Genomic DNA, 22,153 nt, shown 5'->3' on the forward strand with positions numbered 1-22,153 from the left:
AAAGAAATTTATGAACTCTAGACTTTCAAAAGCTATATGAACATTAAAAGTATAACTACTAAGAAAACATACCAAGTGTATAACTTCAAAAAGGATTTTAAAAACCACTTGATCACTTATAAAAAAAAAACCACCAGAAAACAAAAAAATTCAGTAATAAGAAAACACCTAGGATGACAGTAAACCAAAAACAAGATACTACTTTAGAGTCATTAGACAGAAAAGGAAGAATACTTTCCAAGGTATTACAATTAGACTAACAGAAAATCTTTCAGTAACAACAATAGAATCCTGAAGACATTGGAATGATATCAAAATACTATAAGAAAAGTAAATGTCAATCTACAACTCTAATTTTCATTTCTCTCTAGCTCTTACATGCCAGGAATATTATACAGTGTATTTGTTATCTGCTCCATGAGCATCTGGTCTTATGCACTGCTGTATTCCACATGCTTAGTAAAACACATAGTGCAAACTAGGAAATTTAAGAGGGGAGGTTGGCATTGAGAGAAGACGGAAGAAAACAGAAACATATTTATACCTGCTCTATGGTTTCTCCAAGATCAGACTAAATCATTAAACTCTAAAAGTATATGATTTCAACTTTCAAAGTATATCTTCAAGATAAAATATTGCACAGAGAGATAAAATTCAATTTTCTTTCTTTTTTTTTTTTATCTGATTCATCAGTAGCTGATTTTCCTTCTAGTTTCAAGAACACCTCATTCAAAATTGTCATGGAAACACCGTAATTCTCAATGCCTTGGCTGGAACATCCATCAAGATCCCTGTAAAGGTCTAAAAGTAGACACAAAAATACATCAAAGGAATATAACTTGTAATGAGATTAATAATAACTATATTTTTTAAGAATGAAAAATATTTGTGATAGATCAAATGCATTCATCAGATACAAAGTTATGCTATAGGCATTCACCTATTTATAAAATAATCTATACAGTATGTTAGTTTCCATGTCTTTCTGAGTATAAAATTTTAAACATTTGTATTATCATTCTTAGAAAACTATGTATGTAAGGGATTTTGAAATAAATTATTATATTTTATTTAATGTGTTTTTAAATATTTGTTAGATTATGAGGTGTATTATAGATGGACTGAATGTGTCAACCCAAAGTTTTACGTTGAAACCCCCATTATTTAAGAAATATTTTCTAGAAATAGAGATTTATGTTTTTACATTAGGGATAACTGTTATGCATACAATAACAAATGCAAAAGAACTAATGTTATTAGAACATCAATATAAATCATTCTGTGGTCTCTACATTCTTTTACCTGGAAATTTGTTTGTTCTTTCCAAAGGCAAAATATACAGAAGCTTCTCTTCGCTTTGTGCTGTTAAGTTGGCATCAGGGATATGCTGTTTAAAAAGCGATGTTATATTGTCTGGATTGCACATTTCACTCAAATACAAACTAATATTTTAAAAAAGAGTAAATTTAAGTTATTTTTCTTGAACAATTGTAGTACATTCTTGTTCTTTTATTAATATTTATGAGGCAAACATGTATAATCCAATAGAAGTGAGACATAGAAATACTAATATAGTCCAAACCATATACTCTATACTACAGGCAGGGCAAGTAGTGTAAGAGATGTCAGAGAAAGAGATGACTCAACATTGTTATTTGGAGGAAAGAGATATTTGGCTAGATCTTGCCTGGGGTGAGGTGGAGGGGAACACCCAATTTTGTTTCAATCTGTTCAGTAACTCAACCTTTAATTCTCCCTTCATAGTAAGGTATGAGTTCTGCAAAAAAATAGCACTTGAACATAAGAAAAACAAAAACAGAGGTAATATAGTCATTTAGAACATGGTTTCATTGTTCTACTGATCCATGTTCCAGAATGCAGCTTAATATCTCTGACCATCAGTTTCCTCATCAGTAAGATTACACAATACTAACCTCTCAAAGTATTTCAAAATACAGAATAAAATAAAATATGTGTGATATAGCACAGGGACTTGCACTAAATAAACACTCCATATATGTTAGCTGATGTTATTAATTTCTTTTGTCCAAAATTTATTCAAGTCAAAGCTAGCCTATCTTCTTATGAGAACACAGACACATCTTCACAGAATCATTGGATTTTAGAAACCACATTCACTTTTAGTCACATGCATTGAAATTTACTGAGGCTGTAGAATGATAAGGGCATCAGAATTGACTTTGATGGCTCAAACCTAAAAAATCAATTTTAGAAAAATTTGTTCTGTGTTTACAAAGCACTGTGCTAAGCACTCTCCAGTATACCAAATAAGAAGAATGCAGAACCTTCTTTGAAGGAGCTTATAACATTTTATACATTATATTCAATCAAGTCAAACCAAGCAATCATAATGGAATGGTAGATTTGATCAGGTCAGTCACCTAGAGGGTAAATAATGGGGGGATTCATTTAACTACTAGAGAGAAAGTGATTTGATTTTTTTTTTTTTTTTTTTTTTGTATTTTTCTGAAGCTGGAAACGGGGAGAGACAGTCAGATAGACTCCCGCATGCGCCCGACCGGGATCCACCCGGCACGCCCACCAGGGGCCACGCTCTGCCCACCAGGAGGCGATGCTCTGCCCCTCCGGGGCATCGCTCTGCCGCGACCAGAGCCACTCTAGCGCCTGGGGCAGAGGCCAAGGAGCCATCCCCAGCGCCTGGGCCATCTTTGCTCCAATGGAGCCTTGGCTGCGGGAGGGGAAGAGAGAGACAGAGAGGAAGAAGGGGGGGGTGGAGAAGCAAATGGGCGCTTCTCCTATGTGCCCTGGCCGGGAATCGAACCCGGGTCCCCCGCACGCCAGGCTGACGCTCTACCGCTGAGCCAACCGGCCAGGGTCTGATTTGAATTATTTTTAAAGAAATATTATTTTAATGGGAAGTATAGAGAATGATTTGTATCACACCTGTAATCTTGGTCCAAAGATTCTACCGCTTATAAATGACGTAAGACTGAACAGATTATTGAAACTCTCTGACGTGAAAAATGGAAAATAATAATACCATCTTAAAGTTACCTGGAAGATTAAATATGATTATATGAGTATTCCATATGACAATATCTTAGCAAGTACCTAAAACATAGCTAGTATTTATTAAGTAATGGACTTTACTTGCTAATAAAATAATTATGATCTGAAAGAGAAAGAGACAGAATAAAATGAAGGAGAAAATGATTTCTGGGCAAACCGAGATGAGACTATTGAAATTGTCAAAATAAACCAAAACTATATGATAAGAGAAAGGGCTGAAATATCCATATATTTCTTTTAGCTAACAAGGTATTATGAAAATATTTTCCAAACATTTTGTTTAAATGTATCTTCATCATCCTTATAGTTTTAATGCCTGCAACCCCCCATATCCTTCATTTTAGCTAAGAAAGAGAGCAGCTGTGCAGCCTATGTTAACATATCACCTGTCCTCAACATTTCCAATACGTCTCCAACAATAAGATTATACCTTAAATGGTAGCCAATGCCCCATTTCTTCTTCAGGAACAGAGAAGAGCCTGCACACTTCAACTTCCTGTTAGATATAAACACATTCCGATCTAAGTAGAACAGAAGTAAATAACTAAGTTGTATTAAGGAGTTATTTGTTTTTTTACTATTTATAAAAGAACAAACCCATCAATAAATAATATATTTTAGGAGCATGACCCACTAAAACAAAGCCACTTTCTTGTCATCCAATAACTAAAATGAGTTATTTTTAATAAACTCACTTGCATATTTAGAAAAATTATCATACATCAAAAGGACCTGTTTCACACCAGCTGACATTCATACTGAATAAAGCATAATATATCCTGGAGAATAGCTCTATATTGTACAGCCGATGCAATAGGAGCAAAGTACTTCCATGGCAAAATGTACTCAAGGATGTAGGCATTCAAAGGGGTAAAGATTCTCTTGCTGTATTTAACTCTTGTCAGTCACACACATGGTAACTGTGTTGTAACTTATCTGTACATATTCCATCCATGTCCCCAATTTCTCACTAAGACACATGAAAGAAAAGTAAGAATTACCAGGCAGGATGTCAGCCTCATCCATGAACTGGGTACTGAAGAGGATGACTCTGTCTGATTTCCTCTCTTTAAGAAGGCCCCACACACGGTGTCTTGAAAGAGGATCTGATCCAACAGTTGGTTCATCCAGGAGCCAAATCTGCACATCGAAAAGCACATAAAATCATGTCCCCCTTTCAGGTAAATTTTTTTTTAAAAAACATCCTGCTGGTAAAAGTTTTTGTAGAAATATCTTAGTACGTAATTTTTCATTGTAGCAGTTCTCTTGTGTTTATCATTTACAGATTACGTCTGATCGAACACAACAGCTTCACAATCCTCAGTCTGACTTCAGCAGTAGTTTTAGTCCAGTTTACCTGAGGATCTCCTAAAATGGCAGTCCCAAAAGTGAGTTTTCTTTTTTGTCCACAGCTTAAATTTTGAGCAAGAATGTCTTGAATATTTTCCATCTCCAAGTCCCGTAAAACTTGTTGTACCTAGCCAAATAAAAGATACTTGGTCCAGACCCTAGAATGTTTATTTTTAAAAAGCTATCATGTGGTTGTTCATTATAAAGGGACTTTTGGCCCTTTCGGCTATGAACTGTGTAGAACTACCACAAATACATTTAGAGTTTCCTAAGTAAACAATTTCATCGTCAAGGCTTTGTGACATCTAACATGTAATCTACCTCTTGTTCCACTTCCTGTGACTGAATCCCTTTTACTTTAGCAAACAGTCTGAGGTTTTCTCTCCAGGCAGGAAGCCAAATTGCACACTGGATTGTGGACAAACTCCAATGAGTTTGCTGACCGTTGCCAAGTCAGCCGTTTCTGAAAGTGAGTGATTATAGATGGTGACCGAACCTAAAAGTTAAAGGCAGGGAGTTAGCATCAGGATAATGTTCCATGCTTGACTTAATATATTTTTATTTGTTTTTGTTTTTGTTTTTGTTTAGATTTTATCCATTCATTTTTAGAAAGAAAGGAGAAAGAGAGGACAAGAGAGAGATAAAGGGGGGAGGAGCAGGAAGCATCAACTCCCATATGCCTTGACCAGGCAAGCCCGGGGTTTCAAACGGGTGACCTCAGCGTTCCAGGTTGAGGCTTTATCCACTGCGCCACCACAGCTCAGGCCTTAATATATTTTTAAATGAAAAAACAATGTGCATCTATCACTCAAGTCCATTAAAGTCATTATACCTATTTATAAGGAATACACTATTGACTAATTAAAAACTTAATGTTCACAATACATCTGATCTAGTTGGGATGCCAATTAATAAGTATAAGGTTACTATCAGAAAATATTTAAACCACAAAGCTTTTCCTAAATAAAGGCAACATAAATCTACCAAAGAATAACTTAATGAAACTTCTAAAACTTTTAAATACCTGGGTGTGACTAGTAGTTAATGAAACTGCTAACTATTGAAATTAACTAACACAAATAACTAATGAAATGCACAGTTAATTCATTTGCCCATATTCTTCTCGTTGGATACCTGTTGTCTCACCTGATGTTGGGACTGACAGTTCACTGAGCACGTTTAACAGGTTCGTTTTCCCAGCTCCACTGTGAGCAAGAAGGGCAGTGATCTGGCCTTCATACATGTCAAATACTAGACCTGGTATTTCAAAAAAGTTACAATCAAAGCCTACATAATAACTTTACATTCCCTGAAACTTTTTGTAAATTCTTATAACATGAGTATAGTAAGCTAGCAATATTAAAAATAGAATTCGGATGACGTCAGAGTAATGGCGGGGTAGGAAGCGATACCGATAAATCTCCCCCAAAACTCAACAAGATCTTCAACCAGAAACAGAAAAACCTATACTTGGAGCTTCCAGATGCTTCGCAATACACCCAAAGGTATGATTGAGTGAAAAATTGGCTAAATATATAACCAAACCCCGAAGGAAATAGGGAGTAAGAAATGCTCCGCCTTCCTCACTAACCTAAACAGGGCGGCTTTCTCTGGTAACTGTGAATATAGAAACTGAGGCGGGCAAAGGGAGTGAATACATCCAGGCCGCGACACAAACGGCCGAACCAGGCTGTGGCACGGAGATCCAAGCCAAGGAAAATCTGATCCTGTGGCAACCCGGGCAATACAAGCTAACACTCGCGCCAAACCCAAACAAAGAAAGAAAAGCGGCGCGGACATTTTACCCGGTCTCCTGGTTGGTGCGCAGTTAGTGGGCGAGAGATTTCTTCCTAAGCCCCGGAAGTGGGTGCCCGTGTTGCCCCACGGAGAGGGAGGGTCAGAGGCCTTTCTGTGGGCCGAGGGCAGAGTCTCTGGGCAGCCCCAGCGCCCTGGGAAAGCCACGCACAGGAGGGAGTGAGAACTAATTCCAACGGTGGAGATTTTCCGTACTGGAGGGTGTTTCACTCAGAGGGAAACGCGGCCGGCCTCATATCCTGGTTTGCGCGCGCAGATAAGGAGTGAGCGATTCCTCCGAGTGCCTCGGCAGTGCACGCCCGTGTCATCGCACAGAGGGGCAGAGTCAGGGGCCTTTGTGTGGGCCAAAGCGGAATCTCGGGCCGCCCCAGCGCCTTGCAAAAGCCGCGCACGGGGACGGAGCGAGACTCAATTCCAACGCTGCAACTTTTCCCTGCGGTTGGGGGTTTCACTCAGAGCGTGAGACTGCTGGCCGGATATCCTGGTCTGCGCGCGCAGCCAGTGAGTGAGAGTTTCCTCCAAGCGCCCCGGAAGTGGGCGCCCGCTTGTGTTACCGGACAGAGTGGCAGAGCCAGAGGTCTTTGAATGGCCGGAAAGCCCGCCTGATTATGCTAGCAGCTCTGACTGACTGAGCCTTACCCAGAGCCCTGTGCTGAGTGGAAATAGAGTGGGGAGTTGCCAGCTCTTTGAGACTCTTACTACCCAGGCAGAGGCAGCAGCAACCCCATAGCTGGATTATCAGGCTACTAATTGAGGAAGGAAAGACTAGGAGAAAGGCTCCAGGAACACGGACTCTCTCACTGTCGGAGCCTATAAATGCTAATAGCCTCGACTGCCAACGAGACTAAAGCACAATACATGACATTGCCATAGAGACTTATCAACTGCAAACCTCCACCTGAGTGTGGCAAAGGGGCAAAACCCGGGGTACAGAGTCACCGACCAGGAAGAGGGAGAGAAAAGAAAAAGCAAGAAGATAACCTCTCAAAATCAAGAATAATCTGCAGACTTTATAACCTATTCCATTTTATTATATTTGTTCGTTTGTTTCTCTTATCTTCATTCTTGATACTTTTTTTTTCCTCCTCCAATTTGGCCGATTAACTCTCTACCGGTCTTACTCTCTCCTCTCCTTGAACTACACTACCCATAAGTGTTACATCTCCCATTATCTTTTCTCTTCTCTTCCTTTCTCTCTATGAGGGTTGCACTCCAAAACCCTTAACTCTCTCTCTCTCTCTCCTTTCTTTTTTCTTCTTTTAGTGGTTCCCTCTTTTTTTTCTCTCTCTCTCTTTCTCTTCTCCCTCTATATTAGTTTCTTCCTTTCTCCTTTACATCTCCTCTCATTCAAACCTCAATAACAAACAAATTATCTTATCTGGGACTCAAACTTATGTTTGTGGCATTTTGGGGTGTTTTTACTTCAACTTTTTAACTCACTAGCAGTGCTCCCATCCCTGGCTCTCCATATTATCTAGTTCTTGTTCCACTAAATACAATAGTAATTTTTTAATTTGTCCCCCCATTTTTCCGTTTTCCTCTTAATCCTCTCATCATAACTCTTAGACAACCAACACCTAAAAGAAAATCATTTTATTCTTGACCCAAATTTTTTCCTTATTTGCTTTTTGTGGGTCCATACGCTCTTTTTTTTTTCTTCTTTTTTCTTTCTTTTTTTTTTTTTTTGCCCCTTTATTACTTTTCCCCAATTCAGGCCCTCCATCACAGGCATTGTTTGTTATAATTCACAGTCCACCACAAGATTTTATCAAGAAAGAGGGGAGAGGAGAGGAGAGGAAAAAAGGAGGGGGGGAATAATTTCCTTTTTTTTTTTTTTTTTTAATTTTTATTTTATTTTATTTTTCTTTATTTCATTATTAATTTTTTTTAAAAAAAAACAACTCTTTTCGATTTTTTTTATTATTTTTTTAAACTTTTTATTCTTTATTAAATCTCATTAATACTATCAACAAAACCACCCTCAGATGCCATTAAGGAAGAGAAAATCGAATATCATGAATACAAAAGAAAGAGAGGTAACACAGCTAGATGAGGAAAAATCTATGGAGAAAAAATTTAATATATTGGAAACCTTGGAGCTAAATGACAGAGAATTCAAGATAGAAATACTAAAAATCCTCTGAGATATACAAGAAAACACAGAAAGGCAAATTAGGGAGCTCAGAAAACAACTCAATGAACACAAAGAATATATGTCCAAGGAAATTGAAACTATAAAAACAAATCAAACAGAGATGAAAAACTCAATTCACGAGCTGAAAAACGAAGTAACAAGCTTAGCTAATAGAACAGGTCAGATAGAAGAGAGGATTAGTGAAATAGAAGACAAGCAACTTGAGGCACAACAGAGAGAAGAAGAAAGAGACTCAAAAATTAAAAAAAATGAGATAGCCCTACAAGAATTATCTGACTCCATCAAAAAGAATAACATAAGAATAATAGGTATATCAGAGGGAGAAGAGAGAGAAAATGGAATGGAGAGCATACTCAAACAAATAATAGATGAGAACTTCCCAAGCCTGTGGAAAGAACTAAAGCCTCAAGTTCAAGAAGCAAACAGAACTCCGAGTTTTCTTAACCCCAACAAACCTACTCCAAGGCATATCATAATGAAATTGACACAAACCAACAGCAAAGAAAAAATTCTCAAGGCAGCCAGGGAAAAGAAGAATACAACATATAAAGGAAGGCCCATTAGATTATCATCAGATTTCTCAGCAGAAACTCTACAAGCTAGAAGAGAATGGACCCCAATATTTAAAGTCCTGAAAGAGAGGAACTTTCAGCCACAAATACTATACCCATCAAAGCTATCCTTCAAATATGAAGGAGAAATAAAAACATTCACAGATACAGAAAAGATGAGGGAATTTATCATCAGAAAACCCCCACTCCAGGAATTACTAAAGGGGGTTCTCCAATCAGATACAAAGAACAAAAAAAAAACAGAGCCACAAGTAAAAGCTCCAAGAAGAACACAATAAAACCAAATTTAAACTGTGACAACAACAAAAAGAAAGAGGGGGAGAAGATGGAGATTAACAGTAGCAAAGGACGATGGAGTGCAAAAGTACTCACAAAATAGTTCGCTACAATGAACAGGGTAGGGACCCTTTTCATTATTCAAAGGTAACCACCATTGAAAAAACCACCACAGAAGCACATGAGATAAAAAAGATAGCAACAGTGGAAAGATGTATGGAATACAACCAAATAAAAACAAAAGATAGAAAAACAAAAGAGAAGGATCAAACAAGACACAAAACTAACAGAAAGCAAGATATAAAATGGCAATAGGGAACTCACAAGTATCAATAATTACACTAAATGTAAACGGATTAAACTCACCAATAAAAAGGCACAGAGTAGCAGAATGGATTAAAAAAGAAAATCCAACTGTATGCTGCCTACAGGAAACTCATCTAAGTAACAAGGATAAAAACAAATTCAAAGTGAAAGGCTGGAAAACAATACTCCAAGCAAATAACATCCAAAAAAAAGCAGGTGTAGCAATACTCATATCGGATAATGCTGACTACAAGACAGGAAAAGTACTCAGAGACAAAAATGGCCATTTCATAATGGCTAAGGGGACACTGAATCAAGAAGACATAACAATTCTTAATATATATGCACCAAACCAAGGAGCACCAAAATATATAAAACAGCTACTTATTGATCTTAAAACAAAAACTGACAAAAACACAATCATACTTGGAAACCTCAATACACCGCTGACGGCTCTAGATCGGTCATCCAAACAGAGAATCAACAAAGACATAGTGGCCTTAAACAAAACACTAGAGCACCTGGATATGATAGACATCTACAGGACATTTCATCCCAAAGTGACTGAGTATACATTTTTCTCCAGTGTACATGGATCATTCTCAAGAATTGACCATATGTTGGGCCACAAAAACAACATCAGCAAATTCAGAAAAATTGAAGTTGTACCAAGCATATTTTCTGATCATAAAGCCTTGAAACTAGAATTCAACTGCAAAAAAGAGGAAAAAAATCCCACAAAAATGTGGAAACTAAACAACATACTTTTAAAAAATGAATGGGTCAAAGAAGAAATAAGCGCAGAGATCAAAAGATATATACAGACTAATGAAAATGACAATACGACATATCAGAATCTATGGGATGCAGCAAAAGCAGTGATAAGAGGGAAGTTCATATCACTTCAGGCATATATGAACAAACAAGAGAGAGCCCAAGTGAGCCACTTAACTTCCCACCTTAAGGAACTAGAAAAAGAAGAACAAAGACAACCCAAAACCAGCCGAAGAAAGGAGATAATAAAAATCAGAGCAGAAATAAATGAATTAGAGAACAGAAAAACTATAGAAAAAATTAATAGAACAAGGAGCTGGTTCTTTGAAAAGATCAACAAAATTGACAAACCCTTGGCAAGACTTACCAAGGAAAAAAGAGAAAGAACTCATATAAACAAAATCCAAAATGAAAGAGGAGAAATCACCACGGACACCATAGATATACAAAGAATTATTGTAGAATACTATGAAAAACTTTATGCCACTAAATTCAACAACCTAGAAGAAATGGATAAATTCCTAGAAAAATACAACCTTCCTAGACTGAGTCAAGAAGAAGCAGAAAGCCTAAACAGACCTATCAGTAGAGAAGAAATAGAAAAAACCATTAAAAACCTCCCCAAAAATAAAAGTCCAGGCCCTGACGGCTATACCAGCGAATTTTATCAAACATTCAAAGAAGACTTGGTTCCTATTCTACTCAAAGTCTTCTAAAAAATTGAAGAAGAAGCAATACTTCCAAACACATTTTACGAAGCCAACATAACCCTCATACCAAAACCAGGCAAGGATGGCACAAAAAAAGAAAACTACAGACCAATATCTCTAATGAATACAGATGCTAAAATACTAAACAAAATACTAGCAAATCGAATACAACAACATATTAAAAAAATAATACATCATGATCAAGTGGGATTCATCCCAGAATCTCAAGGATGGTTCAACATACGTAAAACGGTTAATGTAATACACCATATCAACAAAACAAAGAACAAAAACCACATGATCTTATCAATAGACGCAGAAAAGGCTTTCAATAAAATACAGCACAATTTTATGTTTAAGACTCTCAACAAAATGGGTATAGAAGGGAAATATCTCAACATGATAAAGGCCATATATGATAAACCATCAGCTAACATCATATTAAATGGCACTTAACTGAAGGCTTTCCCCCTTATATCAGGAACAAGACAGGGTTGTCCACTCTCTCCACTCTTATTTAATGTGGTACTAGAGGTTCTAGCCAGAGCAATCAGACAAGACAAAGAAATAAAAGGCATCCATATCGGAAAAGAAGAAGTAAAGGTATCACTTTTTGCAGATGATATGATACTATACATCGAAAACCCCAAAGAATCCACAAAAAGACTACTAGAAACAATAAGCCAATACAGTAAGGTCGCAGGATACAAAATTAACATACAGAAGTCAATAGCCTTTCTATATGCCAACAATGAAACAACTGAGAAGGAACTCAAAAGAATAATCCCCTTCACGATTGCAACAAAAAAAATAAAATACTTAGGAATAAACATAACAAAGAATGTAAAGGACTTATATAATGAAAACTATAAACCATTGTTAAGGGAAATCGAAAAAGATATAATGAGATGGAAGAATATACCTTGTTCTTGGCTAGGAAGAATAAATATAATCAAGATGGCTATATTACCCAAAGCAATATACAAACTTAATGCAATTCCCATCAAACTTCCAATGACGTTTTTTTAAAGAAATAGAGCAAAAAATCATCAGATTTATATGGAACTATAAAAAACCCCGAATAGCCAAAGCAATCCTAAAGAAAAAGAATGAAGCTGGGGGCATTTCAATACCTGACTTCAAACTCTATTATAGGGCCACGACAATCAAAACAGCATCGTATTGGCAGAAAAATAGACACTCAGACCAATGGAACAGAATAGAAAGTCCAGAAATAAAACCACATATATATAGTCAAATAATTTTTGATAAAGGGGCCAACAACACACAATGGAGAAAAGAAAGCCTCTTCAATAAATGGTGCTGGGAAAACTGGAAAGCCACATGCAAAAGAATGAAACTGGGCTACAGTCTCTCCCCCTGTACAAAAATTAACTCAAAATGGATCAAAGATCTAAACATAAGACCTGAAACAATTAAGTACATAGAAGAAGACATAGGTACTCAACTCAGGGACCTGGGTTTTAAAGAGCATTTTATGAATTTGACTCCAATGGCAAGAGAAGTGAAGGCAAAAATTAATGAATGGGACTACATCAGACTAAGAAGTTTTTGCTCAGCAAGAGAAACTGATAACAAAATAAACAGAAAGCCAACTAAATGGGAAATGATTTTTTCAAACGACAGCTCAGATAAGGGCCTAATATCCAAAATATACAAAGAACTCATAAAACTCAACAACAAACAAACAAACAATCCAATAAAAAAATGGGAAGAGGATATGAATAGACACTTCTCCCAGGAAGAAATACAAATGGCCAACAGATATATGAAAAGATGCTCATCTTCTTTAGCTATTAGAGAAATGCAAATCAAAACGGCAATGAGATACCACCTCACACCTGTTCGATTAGCTGTTATTAGCAAGTCAGGTAACAGCAAATGTTGAAGAGGCTGTGGAGAAAAAGGAACCCTCATACACTGTTGGTGGGAATGTAAAGTAGTACAACCATTATGGAAGAAAGTATGGTGGTTCCTCAAAAAACTGAAAATAGAACTACCTTATGACCCAGCAATCCCTCTACTGGGTATATATCCCAAAAACTCAGAAACATTGATACGTAAAGACACATGCAGCCCCATGTTTATTGCAGCATTGTTCACAGTGGCCAGGACATGGAAACAACCAAAAAGCCCATCAATAGATGACTGGATAAAGAAGATGTGGCACATATACACTATGGAATACTACTCAGCCATAAGAAATGATGACATCGGAACATTTACAGCAAAATGGTGGGATCTTGATAACATGATACGAAGCGAAATAAGTAAATCAGAAAAAAACAGGAACTGTATTATTCCATACGTAGGTGGGACATAATATTAAAACTAAGAGACATTTATAAGAGTGTGGTGGTTACGGGGGGGAGGGGGGAATGGGAGAGGGATAGGGGGTGGGGAGGGGCACAAAGAAAACAAGATAGAAGGTGACAGAGGACAATCTGACTTTGGGTGGTGGGTATGCAACATAATTGAACGACAAGATAACCTGGACTTGTTATCTCTGAATATATGTATCCTGATTTATTGATGTCACCCCATTAAAAAAATAAAATTATATAAAAAAAAAATAGAATTCATACTAAAATTCTTTCCTTTAAAATTGTATCTGCTATGATATATATTGAATAGGTGTTACAGTACCATAATATACTGCTCACAAAAATTAGGGGACATTTCAAAATGAATACGAAGTGATTAAAAAAGATGCTTTGATTTTTTTTATTAAATAAGAACATCAGAAAAGCAAATGACAAGTCAAAGAAAGTTGTTCAATTATGCAATTGAGATGCAAAACCAACCTTTATTTCATTGGTGAAAATGCACTATACAAAAGGCTGAAAGTATTAGAGTATCTGCACATACCCTGTTCCCCAAATTTTTGTGAGCTGTGTAAATTATTATATGATTAACAATTTTGGAGATCAAAGCACCTTTGACATTAAAGCCAGGCCAACTATAATAAAGATAGCTTTAGGATTAGAAAATGTGATGAAAATAAACTATCATGATGCTAGCATATGTCTTCAAACCTGTAGGATACCAGGGGTGCATTCGACTTTCTAAAATTGTCATATGGTTTTTTATTTGCTTGGAAGGAAACATAATGTGCCCAAACAAAGGAACGTCATAATAGCTGGAATGATTGTTCTTAATCTAACAAGACAGTATCACAAGGAGGCACGGGCTCGAAACCAACCAGCCATGTTAAATATGATATTTTATTACCTTTCAGAGCTTCTACTTTCTCCTGCTTTCCTTTTTTATATTTCTTTCTAAGGTTTTTTTATCCTGAATAAAAGATGAAGATGTTTTGAGGAAATTGTAGAGGTGGACAGAGGGTTGATACATCAAGTCACTGAGGCTTTGAGGAAGTGAAGAGATTCTGTGCCTTCACACAGGCCCAGGTGAACTGCAGAAGCAACCAGGGCCTCTCCTTACAAGCTGTGTCCCTGATCATCGCAAACCGACAGGCTATACCACAGAGGTGGCAGTTAGCTCATGGAAGGAGAATGCTGCAAGGACTGTGACAAATTACTAAGGAGGAAAGCAGGGGATGAAATCAAGGGTGGAAATACTATGATACAAGTACTGATGGAGATAAAGAGAAGCAGCACGCTCAACAGAAAGATGGGGACTTGGGATGAGACTGTCTTGGCCTGGGCAGAGGCAGATTAAGGCTCCAAAGAAAATATTGGGCCCCTTAAAAAAAAGAGAGTTTTATGAGTTCTTTGTAAATATTGGATATTAGGCCCTTATCTGAGCAGTTGTTTGAAAATATCAGTTACCATTTAGTTGGCTGTCTGTTTATTTTGTTATCAGTTTCTCTTGCTGAGTAAAAACTTCTTAGTCTGATGTAGTCCCATTCATTAATTTTTGCCTTCACTTCTCTTGCCTTTGGAGTCAAATTCATAAAATGCTCTTTAAAACCCAGGTCCATGAGTTTAGTACCTATGTCTTCTTCTATGTACTTTATTGTTTCAGGTCTTATGTTTAGATCTTTGATCCATTTTGAGTTAATTTTATTGATGTCACCCCATTAAAAAAATAAAATTATTTTTAAAAAAAGAGAGAGAGAGAGAGACAGAGGAAAAAAATACATGTTAACCATATTTTTAAAGAAAAAAAAATATTATGTACTATTAGTGTTAAAATTGCACATATGAAACCAAACTTGGTGTCATTAGGAAAAGTGTAAAGTTGGGGTTTTTGTGGGGCTCTTCAGAAATCGGGGCCCAGGGCACATGTCCAGTGCACCCCCCTGGGCCTGGGCCAAGTCACAGTGTGCTGATCACTAGTTTTTTCACAGATTCTATGGAGTGCAACCACACTGAGTTCAGTTCTTCAGTAGTAAAATGGGAATGACATGAAATATTTCATAGGGTTTATTTGTAGAGTGACTAAAATACTATTCAATATGTACAGAATACAAAATGCTTCATATATCAAAAACCTCCAAAGAAGATTAGAAACAGGGAAGACAAGGAAAATGGATTACAGAGAAAAAAACTGAAGGTCTAATATAAGTCAGGTCCTGCGCATTCTTTCTGCATTATTTTTGTACATTCTCACAACAAACCAGCAGGTGAGGGCTCTCTTTCTGGCTTACAAATGGCTCTGGCTCTCTTCTTGCTGTGGCAGAAAAAGAGTTCTGATCTCTCTTCCTTTTCTTATTAAGACATTAATCCCATTGTGAGGGTGGGCCCCACTCTCATGACCCAAATTACCTCTTGAAGGCCCTATCATCCAATACCATCACACTGGGGGTTAGTACTTCAACACAATTATTGGGGAACACTGGTAAGTCTATATATAGCATGGTTATAATCCAGTTAAGTACAGGAATAACTGTGAAGAGGATGGGCAGCGAGATACAATGGCCTTGAAGTTGAGCACATATGGACTCAAATATGCTTCTTATCCTAGACTATGAGACACCAGGCAAGTGTCTTAGCCTGCTTGGTTGTCTTAGCCTGTTTCCCCATCTTTTCTTTATCAAGCAGTAATGGGTAATAATTAGTTTTATTCTTTCATTCCACATAAACAGTATAAAAATGTTGGATTTTTTTCATATGTTTTAATAACATTTAGCCTTAATGTTTATGTAGTACATTCTAGATTAGGCAGAATCTACTCTGGTTGGCACAATGATGCATTTTAAACATTTTACAAAAAATTTTATTGATTGATTTCAGCAAGAGAGGAAGCAAGAGAGAGAGAGGGGGGAACATCAAGTGACTGGGGGACCCTCACTGTGACTAGGGATGAACTAGCAACTTCTGCTCTCCCAGACAATGCTCCAACCAACTGAGCTATCTAGCTGGGGCCAATGGTGACTTTAATTTCCATTCTTCTGCCTTTGATACTGTAGAATGATTGTGAGCCCAGCTGGCTCTGCATCTGGGGTAGAATGACCAAGAGCTTCAGAGCTCTGTGCACTGGTCTACTGGATGCGGTGCAGGACACACCAGTGAAATAGGACAGACAGCCTTGGATTGCCAATCCATAGAACAAACCTTCTGAACTAACCCAACAATCAGATATGTGAGATTCTCTGCTTCCATCCATTACTGGAGATAATTTTTCTATGGCATAGGGATAATCTTGTTACTTATAACTTACAAACCTTTAATACTCTTCTTCATGTCCACAGGGTAAGTTACAATGCCTTCTCCCATTACTCACAGCTTTCTGTGACAGCTCTGATAGCACCTAATTCTGGGCTAGACCCTGGAAGGGGCATAGAACTTCATGTTCCAGCTTGGAGGAAGATCATAATTCTTGATAACAGCACTAACTCATGAAGAACAAGAGAATAACTATTGTGGTGTCTGTTCATGTTTTTAGAAGCTAAGTATGTAGAGATGGTATGTATCACAAAAGTTTAGACTTAAAATAGGTTAGCAGAAAAGGTAGATTGGTAATGTTTTGTTGAGGAGTGAGATAAAGGCAACAGTGAATCATGGACAAATTTTGAGAAAAAGTCTAAAGAATTTAGGATTTCTAGTTGCTTGGAAATAAAGCAATGAGCATTAAATAAAACACTTAGAATATTTAAGAGAGGAGAAAGGTAAAGCATGAGTACCCATAACATGTTTCCTTCCCATCCTTCTGGAGTGTCTCTCTCCTCTTTTTGCCTTACCTAGCTCTTTCTCCTCATCATATTAACCAGAAAGCAAAGAAGTGAGGGATGGAGTGAATCACAGAGAAAAGGGGTTGAAAATAACTGGGGAGATGGTGACAGCGTCTGTCACAAAGAGAGCAGGCAGGGAAGTAGAGAAAAGCATGAACAACTGAGAAAAGAGATAAAGAAGAACATAGAAATATTAATGTTATTTATTCATTGATGGTTGTTGCTATAACCTAAGATATTAGTAAATGCTGATGATATGAGAAAGCAAAATGTAATCAAGAAAGAGTTTAGCCCTTCATGCACATGGCAATCTAAATATTGGTGGGTACCAAAAGACACTGAAGGTAATATTTGTCACATTTGGTCTCCTGTCTCTGACCTGTTTTTCATTTGTACCTCCATGGAACTGACTTGTTACCCGATGGCTTCTTTCCAATGGAATTCTGGAGACACTGGTTCAAAAGAGTCATTAAAAGAAGAGTCTGAATCTATTTCGTTCTCAAGGGCCACGTGGTCAGCCCTTTGGTGTTGAAACCAAAAAGAAGATTTCAGGAAAAACCAGGGAGAATGCCGAAGTCCAGATTCAGCTACATGAACAGGAAGCAATTAAAACCAGGTCAGTCACCACTTTGAGGATTACAGTCACCATAGTTGTGGCACTCATCATCTAGTTCTAATTTGAGCACTAACAATATAATTATCTATAGTGCTTGCAAGTGTTTCTTTTTATTATTATTATTTTTTTTTTTTCATTTTTCTGAAGCTGGAAACGGGGAGAGACAGTCAGACAGACTCCCGCATGCGCCCGACCGGGATCCACCCGGCACGCCCACCATGGGGCGACGCTCTGCCCACCAGGGGGCGATGCTCTGCCCATCCTGGGCGTCGCCATATTGCGACCAGAGCCACTCCAGCGCCTGGGGCAGAGGCCACAGAGCCATCCCCAGCGCCCGGGCCATCTTTGCTCCAATGGAGCCTTGGCTGCGGGAGGGGAAGAGAGAGACAGAGAGGAAAGTGCGGCGGAGGGGTGGAGAAGCAAATGGGCGCTTCTCCTGTGTGCCCTGGCCGGGAATCGAACCCGGGTCCTCCGCACGCTAGGCCGACGCTCTACCGCTGAGCCAACCGGCCAGGGCCAAGTGTTTCTTTTTAAAAAAGAAATGATCTAAATTGTTTACGGTATAACAAGGTCTTAGAAAGTTATTCTATAAACAGAGTGCAGAATAATATTAGCCTTATTTTTTAATTAAAAATGCTTGCTAATTTATATTTACTATACTGCATACATTATTTAATCTTCTATATTGCAAATATTATTTTAATATGTAATAATACATAAATTATTAATGATACATTTTTATTCTTGTATTAAGTGTCAACAGGTAATGAAATGCAATGAGTGAAAACTGTGTTGAGTCAGAATCATGAATCTACTTACTAGGCAAAATTTTGTCAAAATATAATGTCAATACCAAATAGAAAAATGTATCAAAAGCCAACATGAAAAAAGTGTCCATTATTAGGTTTGGGTTGTTTGAAGAATCCAAATGGGTGTTAGCATTCACATCATAGTCCAAATGTATAAGCTGAAAAGAAAAAACACATACATTGAATATTAAAAGGATAAATAGAACATCAAGAATTGTTATTGTCTTATTATAGGCACTGGGATTGAAAAAACAAATAACATAACAACATAATTCCTGTCTTCACAGAGTTCTAAGCTACTGGAGGTATATAACAATAAAACCATCTAACTACAAAACAATTTGGGAAATTAATGGAAGTATAAAAGGCTCAAAGGCCTACATGTAGAGGCAGGCAAATCCTCTAGGCAGAAGTTAAAAAAAAAAAAGGAACAATCTTATGGACAGGAACAACAGAGTGGTGACTGCTGAAGGGAGGGGGATGGTGGGAGGTGGAGGGGAGTACAAGGGGGATAAATGGTGATGGACGGAGACTTGATTGGGGTGGTGAACACACAATACAGTGTACAGATGATGTGTTGCACAATTGTGTACCCAAAATCTGTATAATTTTGTTAGCCAGTGTCACCCCAATAAATTTATGTATTTCTATGGAATTCCTGGTTTTCAAATACTTGGTATAATATTAAGGGTCATGTCTCCTGAACGTTCACTTTGACAAATCTTCAGTGCGACAGACCATTCAAAGAAACACATCGGGGATGTGAGGGCAATCTGATTGTGACATCTATCATCCCATTGATCACCAGCATTTATTCGGCTGATCTGGCTGGCTAGGCGGGTGTCCTCTTCCTCCCTTACTGCTCCATGTGTGTTCCTCCCAAAGCTGCATGCTCTGTCCAAGAGGAGAACCTTCCCCGATAGAGGAGAGGATTGTTCTTTGGTCAAGGGTATACGAGTAGCTGCGCTCCCCTGACAGAACCCAGAAAAAAGCTCTCAAAGAAATATAAATACATCGGTAATGCAGTATCATCCTACATTTAGTGACTTAAAAGAAAGCTAATTATGCTGAGAGAGAAAAATAAAAACACACATCTCCTATCTCTTCAGTATGTATTATATATTTACAGGGTAAATGGAAATTTCAATATTTAGCACATGTAGTACAAATTATTTAGAAGGAATCTGTTTTAATTATTTTGAAAAATAATGAAATAGTTGCATCAGCTCTTACCTGGGCCATTCCAGCAGTGAAAGCAAAAGGGCTCAGGAGACATAAAGGCCATTCCACAAAGGCAGGGAAATTTCTGTACAATGCGGTGAAGCCCAGACTCCCCCAAAAGACCGTGAGGAGAAAGACTACCAAACCCGTCAGGAAAGATTTCTTGACCAGTACACTCATCATGAAAGCTAAAGTTACCTGAAAGAAGAGAACAACTTCAGTTGGCATATAATTCTCTGAGAATCAATAGGAGCATAATGAAAATAATTTTATAATACCAATATATTTCATCCATTCTCCCCCAACTTTAGAAACTGTTTCATGTAAATACTCAAATACCACAACAGAAGATAACAGGTGTGATCAGATTCAGTGATAAATAATGGGAAACTTCTTTCCCTGAGAAAGAGGAAGGGGGGGAGGAAGACAGAAGGTGGAAGAGGAAGGAGAGAGAGAGAGAGAGAGAGAGAGAGAGAGATTAAATTCACCAACTCACCAAAGACAGGCCTTAGAGGAGAAAGAGAGTGAAGAACACCACAAAGCCAGTTAGGATGACAACGTGGGTAGATTTTATTTATACAATAAGAGCCATCAAAGTCGCCATAATAAAGATGAAGCCAGCATACAGCAAACCCCAGGAGAGCCTTGCATAGAAACAAAGCATCAATTCAGAGTGCTGTTACTCCATAACTTTACTCATTTATTCACTCAGCAAATGATCTGTGAAGCTTATCATATATCAAGAGTAAAGGAAATACAACAGCAAATAAATCAGAAAACTTCTCTGCCCCTAAAGTTCATATTGTACAGGAGAATATAGGCAATGCAAGGAAACAGGTAAAATAGGTAGCTAATTGTAGAATAAGAAAGAAACTGGGTGATAAAATGAGAGCAATTGGGGGAGGGTTTTGGAGAAAATATTTATGAGGATTCGTCAGTACAGACTTCTTCGTTCAGTCAAGTAATTAATTGTGTAACTACCAAGAATCAGAAATAGTATGATGAAGCCACAAACACTTTTTCTGAAGAGCCAGAGAGTAAATATTTTAGACTTTTCAGACCATATGGTCTCTGTTGCAACTACTCAACCCTGCCTTTGTAGCATAAGAGCAGTCAGAGAAAATGTGCAAATGATGAGTGTGTCTGGGTTCCAATAAATATTTGTGGGTTGAAACTGAAATTTGAATTTGATATGTGCCACAACATATTGGTGTTTTTTTCAAACATTTAAAAATGTAAAAGATATGCTTAGTTTGTAGATTATAGAAAAGGGAGAAACATTTTTACCAACCCTTGATATAGATGATTAAAGATTAGCTATAAATATAGATGTACACATTGGCATTGAACATAGACAGATATAGATATATACATAGATATGAAGATACACTATTTCTTGCTATCGATCCCAAATAATCAGGAAGAAAATTCTTTATAGGGGAAAGAGAAGAAGTTTTCTAAGGATGCAAATCTAGGTTCAGGTTTTCTCTGATCCTGGGAGGTAGTTACTTAATCTCTAAATTTTCTTATCCTCTAATGAAAAATAATAAGAAAATAAAGTGAAATGTTGTGGGCTTAAAATGGCAACTGGTCTGTAGTGGGACCACAATGAACACTTAGTTTCCTTTTATTCAAAGTAGAAAATGTTATCATGTTTTGGGAGGTCTTGCCTAATTGTGATGATTACCTCTGCACAATATACTTCTATTCATCTGAAATTGTTCATCTCTCTGCATTCTATAAACCTTTCCTTAATTTCACTCACATGCCATGCAAACAGACTGTCACAACTCTCTTATAGGGGAAAGGTTATTTTTTTTAACTCTTCTTCACCAGATTTATTCTCTCTCTCTCTCTCTCTCTCTCTCTCATATTGGTTACTTTTCTCTGATGCTCTGTCGATCTCCATGATTCTTTAAAAATATAGTGACCAAAATTTCCTTTAGGATTGAGGTACACAGTTTTAGTACAAGAAGAGATGCCAGAAAAAAACTCCTTTTCTAGACCAAACCAGCAATGCATTTTCTCCACTTTCTACACTCAGTTTATTGAATATTTCTGGAGGAAAAAGAAATTTGGCATAAACTTGCATTAAAAACATGTGGTCTTCCTACTCCATAGTATCTAATGTTCTTTTAAAGACTATGTGGCAAATATTTGCAACTATTCTATATATTCTACAAATCTTGTTTAACATTGAGATCAATATCACAGTGTATAAAAGGCACATTCAAACCAACTGCTTTCTGACTCCAGAACTTACACTTTTATAACTATGTCTCAAAAACATTTTTTGGCTCAACGCATTAAAAATTTTGTTGCTAATTGGTTCCCTCACTTA

General features: G+C 37.3%; 1 protein-coding gene across 1 annotated transcript in view; it reads right to left on the reverse strand.

Annotated features, from left to right (window-relative positions):
* The window catches only part of ABCA9 (ATP binding cassette subfamily A member 9), a 99,589-nt gene that overhangs the window by 53,971 nt on the left and 23,465 nt on the right, over positions 1 to 22,153 (reverse strand). The window contains 13 exon segments of the mRNA XM_066386585.1: positions 681 to 801; positions 1,303 to 1,442; positions 3,482 to 3,572; positions 4,053 to 4,191; positions 4,409 to 4,528; positions 4,723 to 4,787; positions 4,790 to 4,897; positions 5,548 to 5,658; positions 14,262 to 14,324; positions 17,574 to 17,753; positions 18,602 to 18,749; positions 19,825 to 20,010; positions 20,309 to 20,456. Coding sequence (XP_066242682.1) covers positions 681 to 801; positions 1,303 to 1,442; positions 3,482 to 3,572; positions 4,053 to 4,191; positions 4,409 to 4,528; positions 4,723 to 4,787; positions 4,790 to 4,897; positions 5,548 to 5,658; positions 14,262 to 14,324; positions 17,574 to 17,753; positions 18,602 to 18,749; positions 19,825 to 20,010; positions 20,309 to 20,456 — 1,620 coding nt within the window.

The sequence above is a fragment of the Saccopteryx leptura genome, chromosome 5 (assembly GCF_036850995.1).
Source record: "Saccopteryx leptura isolate mSacLep1 chromosome 5, mSacLep1_pri_phased_curated, whole genome shotgun sequence".
NCBI classification, from domain to species: Eukaryota; Metazoa; Chordata; class Mammalia; order Chiroptera; family Emballonuridae; genus Saccopteryx; species Saccopteryx leptura.